The 10,991-nt window shown below is 44.4% G+C and overlaps 1 protein-coding gene across 2 annotated transcripts; it reads left to right on the forward strand.

Moving 5' to 3' along the window:
- The first annotated feature begins 1,713 nt into the window (after positions 1–1,713).
- Positions 1,714–10,598, forward strand: NDUFB2 (NADH:ubiquinone oxidoreductase subunit B2). 2 transcript variants are annotated; one of them, XR_013960471.1, is made up of 5 exons: positions 1,714–1,898; positions 7,013–7,157; positions 8,817–8,915; positions 10,144–10,176; positions 10,519–10,598. XR_013960471.1 is itself a non-coding variant. In XM_080665979.1 (4 exons), exons 1-3 carry the CDS (start codon positions 1,804–1,806, stop codon positions 8,889–8,891), a joined length of 315 nt encoding a protein of 104 aa, XP_080522105.1. In that variant the 5' UTR covers positions 1,714–1,803; the 3' UTR covers positions 8,892–8,915; positions 10,519–10,598. The 2 variants fall into 2 exon arrangements, 1 of the variants encoding a protein (XP_080522105.1); XM_080665979.1 differs by lacking the exon at positions 10,144–10,176.
- Positions 10,599–10,991: the final 393 nt, after the last annotated feature.

Raw genomic sequence — 10,991 nt, forward strand, 5'->3', positions numbered from 1 at the left:
AATAAAGGGACTTGTCCAAATTTCTAAGCTAATAATTGGCAGAGCTGAGGTCTGAACTCCAGATCTTCACTCCCAAGTTCTCTGCTCCTGTTTAAGCTGTGCTGTTTTTCTGGCTTTGGAATCATAGCATTGTTCTTTGCTGGGAGCTATATGGCTTGGGCAGCCAGTTCTCTAGGAAGATGGCAAGCTTTCTCCTCCCATTTCATAAACGAAATTTCTATCTTAGTGTTTTGTAGCTATCACCAGAAAGGATAAGTGGCGAATGGTAGTTCAGACAAAGGCAGACTGTTGCAGAGCAAGTGGAAAGTCCTGATCCAGAGAATAGTGGATTCTTTCCTCTAATTTACGTACTAAGTTAAGAGGGCGGGAGAACAGGGCCAGAGGGTAAATCAGTAAGACTGTCCTCAAGGGCCTGGGGCAGCTCAGCAATCTTAAGCTTTACATGGGCCACACTCCAGGGAGAGGTTTCTTGTTAGAGGACACATGGAGGACCCTATCTTGGCACAGGAGAGACATCAGTTATACTCAATTACCCTCAAATGTTTCTAAATTCAGTTCTACATTTCTCTCCATAAGTATCCTATTTTTCATGCTTGTGACTATAAATGTGAGATCTCTGGTGTTTAGGCTGGCAGACTAAGTTTTATAATTTTTAAAAATATATATTTTATTGGTTTTTTTACAGAGAGGAAGGGAGAGGGAGAGAGAGTTAGAAACAGCACACTCCCTACTGGGGATGTGCCCACAACCAAGGTACATGCCCTTGACCGGAATCGAACCTGACTCTTCAGTCCACAGGCCGACGCTCTATCCACTGAGCCAAACCGGTTAGGGCTAAGTTTTATAATTTAATCAAACCTGGAGGTGCTTAGGAAAATGAAAGTCTATAAATGGAGACCCTAAGTATTTGGGGAGGGGCGTTTAGCAACACTAGGATTTTGTAAAAGGCAATATTGAGAAACAAAGGCCAAGAATCCAGGGCTGGCTCAGGTTCAAGGAATTAGGAGCACTGCATAAACTAGAGGCTGCTTAGTTGCGGACTCCTTAGCCCTACTCCAGACTTAATCAGAGCATGTGGGCTCCTCGGGTGACTGATGCCACCAGTCCGTCCATGTACTGATATCTGGGAACCACTGTCGGCCGGTTGGTAATGTTCAAGTTTGCATAACAACAATAAAACAAGGAAGACTTAAACATGTCCCTGTGAGCCTCTTGCAGGAGAGAGTTAAAAAAACTAGCTTCGGGAAAGACCACTGGTTCACAAAGGATTTGACAACTGAAAGGAAGGCAGCTAAATCAGGAGGAGCAGGCCGAGTAGCAGGTCCAGGTTGGGAAAATATCATTTAGACCAGCACAGGTAGGGAGGAGCGAGTTCAGACTCGGTGTTAAGAGTTTGCTAGCACTGCGAAACCAATGCTCTTAAAGCCGGGCGCCTGGGGAGTCCTCACCTCCCTCCGCGAGGCCTCGCACGCCAGTCCCCGAGAAAGCGCGCGGTTCCGCCCAGCCCACAAGTCCCAGCCGTCACTTAGCAACGCCAAAGGCCGACTACACTCGCCTCCTCACCCTCTGGACCACAACACGCCGAGTCCCTCCAGGCGCGCAGCCCTCCCCAGCAAAGGGACCGAGACGCTAATTTGAGACCCAAACCTTGGCTTCCCTCCTCTAGACATCTTCCGGAAGGAGGTAGGCGGGGCGACGCCGCTGACGTCCGGGGCGGGGCGCCGGGGGAAGTGACGTGAACGGAGCGGTGTGGCCTCACGGCGACGGTGCGGCCTCACGGCGGCTGTCCGGAGTCGGGCTGGCATGTTGGCTCTGACGCGGATGGTGCCTTTCACTCGCGGCGGAGGCAGCCTCTTCAGAGGCCTCCGCGCGCGGACGGCTAGAAGCGGAGTCCGTCAGTGAGTGTCGGTCAGGGGTGGGGTCTTGGCCTGCTTCTAACAGAAAGTGCCAGTTTCCGGGACGTTCTCACCTTGACACTGGGCGCCTGGGACGGATCCGCCCCGAGGCATGTTGGGACTTGTAGTCGGCTGCGCCAAGGCCAGGGGGAATTGGTTACAGTGGGGTTGGGGGTGAGAGGGGACAGAGGGACACTACCCTGCACCAGAGGGATCCTGCGCTCGGGATTTTCACAGTTGGATGTGGACACAAGTTGAAGCTAATCTGGAAGCTAGAGCAGGAGTTGGGGAAGGGAGGTCGGTCCAGGCCGCGGAAACAACCTCTACTGTGTGTGTATTTGAAGTGTCAAGGGCAGAAGTGAGGCTGGAGACGTTAGGGCATAGGGAGGGAACAGTAGCGGATCCTGATGGCCGGCTGAATAATTTAAAACAGGCGACAGCGGTCGTTGAGCGGCTTCAATCGATGTCTTGTGGCCCGATTATAATTCTGAAAAATCACTCAGGCTGCAGGTTGAGGAATTACTTCTCTAAGGCATGGGAGTGTAAGCGATCACGCAAAGTGTGGAAAGATGGGAGAAGAGAGAGTCAAAAGTAGATGCTTGGGCAATTCAGAATTTTTTATTTTTAAAAATAGATTTTTTTTTTATTTATTTATTTTTTTAATATATATATTTTATTGATTTTTTACAGAGAGGAAGGAAGAGGGATAGAGAGTTAGAAACATCGATGAGAGAGAAACATCGATCAGCTGCCTCTTGCACACCTCCTACTGGGGATGTGCCCGCAACCAAGTTACGTGCCCTTGACCGGAATCGAACCTGGGACCTTTCAGTCTGCAGGCCGACGCTCTATCCACTGAGCCAAACCGGTTTTGGCAAAAAAAATAGATTTATTTTTTAGAGCAGTTTTCAATTCACGGCAAATTTGAGCAGGAGGTACAGAAATTTGCTATTTACCCTCCTACCCCCACACATGCATTACCTCCTCCATTGCCAACATCACTCATCAGAGTGGTACATTTGTTACAATTTGATAAACCTACATTGACACAGCATTGCCACCCAAAGTCCATATTTTACATTAGGGTTTACTCTTGCAACACTAGAATTTAAGCGATTGAGCAAAAGAGTCACCTGGTGAGGTATGTAGCCTAAGAAACGGACAGGAGAGCATGGCGCTGGCAGGACATACCTACCAAGGGAGAACACATCTACCAAAAACAAGCTGTTAGTGCAGAGAGGAGAGATTCAGTAAGAGCAGGACTGAAAATAGTACCTTGGATTTTTCCATGTGGTGTTTGGAGACCCCTTAGACCAGCCTTGGGCAAACTATGGCCCGCGGGCCGGATCCGGCTGTTCCATCGGTTCTCTTGCTCTCCCCTCCGCTCCTTTACTTTGAATTTATATTAGTTCACACAAACACTCCATCCATGCTTTTGTTCCGGCCCTCCGTCCAGTTTAAGAACCCATTGTGGCCCTCGAGTCAAAAAGTTTGCCCACCCCTGCCTTAGACTGTCATCTACACTTTACCAAGAGGCAGTGCAGGATAGTGCCTGCCACTTTAGCTGCATGACCTTGGAAGTTTCTTGATCTCTTCATGCCTCAGCTTTCTCACCTGCATAACGGGGATAATAATGTTAACTTCTAAGTAATCAAATGAATTACAATTCTCTGAAGTGTTTTAGGATAGTTACTTGTGCATAGTAAGCACCATGCAAGTATTATTCAGCTGTTGTGAGGGACCTGAGACTCAGGGAAATTAAAGGAGTGACTTGCCTAAAGTTACATGATTGTTAAGGACTAAAGGCCCAGTGCATGAAATTCATGCACCGATATGGTCCCTAGCAGCTGCCTGCGGGCCTTCCTTCCGCGCCACCCTCTGGTGGTCAGAGCATGTCATAGTGAGCGATCAAACTCCTGGTCGGTTGAACTCCTGAGGGGACACTTTGCATATTAGGCTTTTATATCTATAGATTTATATATGGTGCTGGGACAGGTGTGAGGTGGGAAGAAGGAAAAGGCCTAGGTGTGACCTGAGCACAGACAACAATGAAGAACTACCAAACGGTAGCCCTGGGGGGGTGCTCCTTTTGAAAAAAAAAACCCCAAAAAAACTTTTATTGATTTCATAGAGGAAGGGAGAGGGAGAGAGAGATAGAAACATCAGTGATGAGAGAGAATCATTGATCGGCTGCCTCCTGCACACCCTACACTGTGGATCGAGCCCACAACCCAGGCATATGCCCTGATGGGGAATCAAACTGTGACCTGGTTCATAGGTCAACACTCAACCACTGAGCATGTCAGCTGGGCTAGGGGATGCTGCTCTTCACTGAGGTCTTGGTTCTTCCATAACTCACTGATTTCACAGTGTGAGAGATCATTAAGTGAATAAATATTTACACTGAGTGGCCAGATTATTTTGATCTCTGAACACATAATAATCTGGCCACTCAGTGTATGTATATGTATGTATATGTATATTCATGCACCGGGCCTCTAATACACACACACACACACACACACACACACATATATATATATGTATGTATATTAGAGGCCCGGTGCACGAATTCATACACCGGGCCTCTAATATACATATATATATATATATATATATATATATATATATATATATATATATAATATGTATATGTGTGTGTGTGTGTGTGTGTGTGTGTGTGTGTGTGTATATATATATATATATATATATATATATATATATATATATATGTTAGAGGCCCGGTGCATGAATTCGTGCATGTGTGGGGTCCGGCCAGCCTGGCCAGTGGGAGGGGACATGGGCCGTCGGCTGGCCTGCCTGCTGGTCGAACTCCTGGTCGAGGGGACAATTTGCATATTAGCCTTTTATTATATAGGATATACACTGAGTGGCCAGATTATTATGCGTTCAGAGATCATAATAATCTGGCCACTCAGTGTATAGAGCATCTTGTGGATTCCAGGATCCTTTCTAGGTGCTGGGGATAGAGCATAATACAAGAAAGATAATGGAGCTTCCATTATGGAGAGAGGACATAAACAAGTAGAAAAGAAAGAACATGTTTAGGTACTATTAAGTGGTATGAAGAAAATAGAGGGGGATTAATCTACAGTGTCCAGGATAGGGGTGGATGGGTTACTGTATGCAGGATGATGTGGGGAATGCATTCCTGAGAGTTTGACTTGAGGTAGATCCTGAGTGAGAAGTCGGCCATGGAAAGATGCCAGAAAGGGCTTCTTCACAAAGGCTCTGTGTGCTGCTGATGGACTGCAAGCCCAGCAGGCTGGAGTGGGGGGAGCAGAGGGAAGGGTGGTAGAGGTGGGATCAGAGAGATTAGGGAGGGCTTTATAGGTGACAAAGGCAAATCTGATGGGAGGCCATCTAAGCTTTTAAAACTCAAAGTAATATGATCTGGCCGAAACCGGTTTGGCTCAGTGGATAGAGCGTCGGCCTGCAGACTGAAGGGTCCCAGATTCAATTCCAGTCAAGGGCATGTACCTTGGTTGTGGGCACATCCCCAGTAGGGGGTGTGCAGGAGGCAGCTGATCGATGTTTCTCTCTCATCGATGTTTCTAACTCTCTATCCCTCTCCCTTCCTCTCTGTAAAATATCAATAAAATATATTTAAAAAAAAAAAGTAATATGATCTGGTTTTTGTTTGTTCTTTTAAAAATATATTTCTATTGACTTTAAAGAGGAAGGGAGAGGGAGAGAGAGAGACAGAAACATCAATGATGAGAGAGAATCATTGATAGGCTGCCTCCTGCACACCCCACACTGGGGATCAAGCCTGCAACCTGGGCATGTGCCCCGACTGGGAATTGAACCTGCCACCTCCTGGTTCATAGGCTGACTGATGCTCAACCACTGACACTCAACCACCAAGCCACACCAGCCAGGTTGGTTTATGTGTTTTTTTTTTGTTTGTTTTTTTTTAAATATATTTTATTGATATTTCACAGAAAGGAAGGGAGAGGGATAGAGAGCCAGAAACATCGATGAGAGAGAAACATCGATCAGCTGCCTCCTGCACACCTCCCACTGGGGATGTGCCCGCAACCAAGGTACATGCTCTTGACCGGAATCGAACCCGGGACCCTTCAATCCGCAGGCCGACGCTCTATCCATTGAGCCAAACCGGTTTCGGCGAGGTTGGTTTATGTTTTAAGATGTAACTTTCACAGAGAATTATGGTACATTTTTGTGTTTAAATTTGATACTTAATCCTGGTTTGGAACACCTATTTATTTCAAATCATAGTTAAAACAGCATGAGACTCTAGCAACAATGAAATGTGGAGAGTGGGTTTGAACTATAATTCTCAAATCTTATTTAATGAGTTTAACTGATGGGCCCTTATAACTAGACTAGAGGCTTGGTGCATGAAATTCTTGCACGGGTAGGGTCCTAGGCCTGGCTGGTAATCAGGGCCGATCTGTGAGGCGACCAGTGCAGCGGTTGGGGGGGCCCCTGCTGGCATCCGCCTTGGTCGGCCTGGGGCCTGCAGGCTGGGGGCAGCTCCTGCATTGAGTATCTGCCCCCTGTGGTCAGGACGCATCATAGCGACTGGTTGTTCCACTGGCCGTTCTGTGGTTTGGTCACTTAGCATATTAGGCTTTTATTATATAGGATAGGGTAGTATCTAAACCTGTCAAAAGAGGAAGCCTATTGTTACAATGTCCTCTTTCCCATAAATATTGCAGTGGAGCAGAGGACATAATTTACTGTTGAAATAGATGGCTAAATTGATTTGCTTATTTATTTTCTTTAGATAAAGCTAGTGACTGCTTACTACTATAGGTTCACAATCCTTTAACCAAAACTCTTGGGACCAGTAACTCATTATCAACACATTCATAAGATACAGGAGTATTCACTAAAGGAAAACCATCATTAGTCTCTTGTCAGTTCAGGCTAGTGTTTGCTGCTTAACAAATTTAAAGTGAGCTTATGAAAAATGAGTATTTTGAGGGCTTGTGGAGCTATATCATTCCGTATTTCGTGGAGGAGATGAGAAATGTTAGCTTCAGTTTCTGGATGGAACTCAGGGTTTTGGATGACTGAATACTTTGAAGATGTAGCAAGCTGCCTAACGTTTTCCTTTTGCCTCGTAGTGCTGGTGGCGGTGTGCACATTGAGCCCCGGTACAGAGAGTTTCCCCAGCTTACCAGGTCCCAGGTGATCAAGGGTGAGTTCTTCAGTGCAACCATGTGGTTCTGGATTCTCTGGCGCTTTTGGCATGACTCAGATGCTGTGCTGGTAAGTGCAGAATATTCTCCTTTCTGTGGGTGGGAGAATGGAAGAAATAGTAACTTAGCTTGTGTGTAAACTATTTTTCTAGCCTTGATTTTGCTTTCCTTGGTTTTAGTTACCTAGGACACCTGTGATCTGAAAATATTAAATGGAAAATTCCAGAAATAAATAAAATTCCAATTTATAAATTTTAAATTGTGCGCCTTTCTGAGTAGCATGATAAAACCTCGTGCTGTCCTGCTCTGTCCTGCCTGGGATGTGAACCATCCCTTTATCTAGCATTTCCACACTGTATACACCACCTGCCAGTTAGTCACTTAATAGCTGTCTCTGTTATCAGATTGAGTCGATTGTGGTATCTCAGTGCTTGTGTATAAATCAACATTATTTTACTTGATAATGGCCCCAAAGCACATGTGGACATGCCAAATGTAAAGTGCTTCCTTTAAGGGCAAAGGCCTGTATGTATAGGAAAATACTTTCTATGCCTTGGGTTCGGTACCATCCATGGTTTCAGGCATCCCCTGGGAGTCTAGAACATATCCCCTGTGGATAAGGGGGGCTACCGTACATCCCTTCCCCATATTGTCCTGTGTGTATACAGTAATTTTGTTAATGAAACCTATCTCTCCCCTTTTGTACTAAAGGGTGCATGTGTAGGTAGTCCATGTTTTATGTTTCGTGTTAGTTTTCCATATTTGGAGGGACACTAGAAACTAGTTCTTTCACCTTGTGAACTAAGGGTTCATCAGGTTAAGTTTCACACTTAAAATCTTTAAATGATGAATGTTATCTAGTCTGTCTGGAGGCCCAAGGCAACCAAATTGGGGTGGGAGAGATGTGGGCTAATTTGTTTTGAGGAGGGAGGTTTTTGCTCAGCATCTTATTAGCCTCAACTGAACTTTTATCGCATTTGCACCGACCCTGTTCTCTAGGAAATGAATGAGGCCTTTAAGCCACTGAAATCTGTGCTTGTTGATCCAGAATACTTTGAATTTTAGTCAATTTGGTTTTGTTTTTAGGGTCGGAAAAAAACGTTAAATTATGCACAAGTTTTAGAAGCATCAGGTTGATTAATATCCCATTTCTCCTAGAACTTCTCTGTGCCCTTGTCACCCAGTAAGGAGCTGCCTGGTGTCCACACACGGACAGCACATAGACACCTGTCTCATTGGGGGTCAGCTGCCAGGAGGATATGTGGCTATTTGGTATGAGACGATGGTGCAGCCAGATGCCCCCTAGATTGGGATCAAAGATGAACAAGTCCACCTGAGGCTCCCAGATCTCCCAGCAGGAATGATAGGACAGTTTGAGACATCCATTATGTTTAGCCAGGGCTTCAAGTCATTGTTGAGATGGGGGGTATCTTTGAAATCTGTTGCCTCCATTCCCACTGCTCTTCATCACAAACACATATTCCAACTCTGGCTCAGGCTGGTAGCTTCAAAATGGGCAGACTTTTACAATTCAGCTTACATTGAACAATATGAAGAACAGTTGGACCATCGAGTAAAGTAGTAGAATTCACTCCTGTGGCATGTCAAGGGTGTGTATGTTACAGCCTTATATTTTCCTTATATTTTTTTCCTTTCAAGATTTCTTTTTAAACATAATTGTGTAGAATATAGATTCTTGACTTTTTTTTTTTTTTAATGATGTCACCAGGGTCACTTTCCATATCCAGATCCTTCCCAATGGACGGATGAAGAATTGGGTATCCTTCCAGATGACGAAGACTGAAAACGTAGACTCAACTCTTTACAAGTAGGTAAAATTTCTATTTTTTGAAAGTTATATTTACTTTTTTTTTAATAAAGAAAGAACTCATTCTTTTTTTAAAAAAATGTTTTTTATTGATTTTAGAGAGGAAGGGAGATGGAGAGAGAGATAGAAACATCAATGATGAGAGAGAGTCACTGATTGGCTGTCTCCTGCATTCCCTACATTGGGGATCAAACCTGCAACTCAGGCATATGGCCTGACCGGGAATTGAACCGTGACCTCCTGGTCCATAGGTCGACGCTCAACCACTGAGCCATGCTGGACTTTGTACCTATGATGTCTTGAAGAAATATGCATTTTCTAACTGTATAAAGAATTAACTATATCATGTGTCTGATTTCTTTAAAAAATATGTAATATGTTTTTTATTGATTTTAAGAGAGAGGAAGGGAAATGGAGAGAAACATCATTGAGAGAGAACCATCGATTGGCTGCCTCCTGCACGCCCCCTACTGGGAATCAAGCTCACAACCCAGGAATATGCCCTGACTGGGAATTGAACTGACGACCACTCAGTGCATAGGATGGTGCTCAACCAACTGAGCCACATCAGCCAGGGCTCATGTGTCTGATTTCTGAATTTAGTATTTTCACATTTGCTGTCCCCTGTGCTCCTGCCACCCCTCACTCTAATTTGGTTTCACCTTCATTTTCATTGTATATTTAAAAAAATTATTTTTTCCTAAGTTACGTTACAAATTAGGGTCCCATTTATCCATCAAAGGCTTTTAAGTACCAAGTCTACACAGGGATTACAGGGTGGACAAGACAGATAGGAGCTTACAGTGCATGTTTATAGTTGCAAAACTACTACCGTGTTCTACGTTTAGCACTCACGTGGAAAGTTCCAGCGTAGGGGAATGTTATGATATGGATGTGCATGGAAATGAGCTCTAAATAGTAAAGGGTTACGACCCTTTCATTTTCCAGATCAGGACATCAGTCAGTTTCCCTTCTTTCTAAAGGAAGGTAGCAGGAGAAGTTCCTTTCCCTACAACCCCTTGCGGGTTAAGACATTCTTATTTAACGGTTTAAATTAATCATTGTACAGTGTAATTGCCATCATTCAGAATGCTTTGGAAATTGTTTTAAAGGATAGGAAGCATTAAAAGATAGTTGAGTATTTCCATTAAATTGTATTATTAGTATTGCCTTTTAAATTAGAAGTAGCTTATTGACATGAAAATTACAGCAGTTTTTGGATATGCAGGGCCGAGGAGGATGGCAAAAATGTCTCCAAAAGGTAGGCAATTAAGCTCTTTTATAGTTTGTATGTCTCTGGGTTTGTTACGGACAGTGAGAGGTCCCAGGCCTCCTGCTTCCCGTGTTAATTGTCTGACAGCACTAACCCCTTCCTATCCTTTTAACAGATTTTCCAATATTCCCACACTGTCATTAACGTTTTGTTTTAATAACTAAACTGTAAGCCCTTTGCAAGAGCAAGGTGATTTTGCTTCCCTCCTCTACAAGGTGACTCATGTGACTGGTGCTCAGTGGATGCTTAAGTAATTGAATAAACAGAATTAGGGATTTGAGTTAGTGAAAATAAAAGTACTTAAAGCTTTCCCCTTTTGTTTTTCTACAGGAGCAAGGTCAGAATTTCAAGAGATTGTGGACTTCATATTGTCTGTTGAAGTTGTAAATTAAAGTGGTTTTGGTCATGAATGAGGAACTGAGTTATGAATGTTTCTGACAACCATTTTCTGTGGATTATTTCCTGTGCCAACTGCTTACAGGCCCATTCATTGGATCCTCTTGGTTACCTCATGGCAGGTAGCCTTGGGTCCATGTATCAGAGAGGAAATCGAGGCTCGGGATGAAGTAGCTCACGTAGCGTCATCATGATGGGTGGCGGCATGACTCAGACCCCATACTTTACAGTGTCATACTGCCTGCCTCCTTAGCGAATGTCTTAGTCATACATATGTTGACAATTAATACGAAAACTTGCCATTTCTCTGCTGCTGGTGTATTCCTGAGTGTGCAGAGGTTAGCGGTCAGGACAGTCCATTTATTGTGTTTACATATCTCTTATGGGTTGGGCACTGTGTTCAGTTG

The sequence above is a fragment of the Plecotus auritus genome, assembly GCF_963455305.1.
Source record: "Plecotus auritus genome assembly, chromosome: 4".
NCBI classification, from domain to species: domain Eukaryota; kingdom Metazoa; phylum Chordata; class Mammalia; order Chiroptera; family Vespertilionidae; genus Plecotus; species Plecotus auritus.

Coding starts and splice junctions, on each gene's coding strand:
- NDUFB2 (XM_080665979.1), top strand. CDS start 1,804: ATGTTGGCTCTGACGCGGATGGTGCCTTTCACTCGCGGCGGAGGCAGC. Junction 1,899..7,012: donor GCTAGAAGCGGAGTCCGTCA/GTGAGTGTCGGT, acceptor TTTGCCTCGTAG/TGCTGGTGGCGGTGTGCACA. Junction 7,158..8,816: donor ATGACTCAGATGCTGTGCTG/GTAAGTGCAGAA, acceptor TGATGTCACCAG/GGTCACTTTCCATATCCAGA.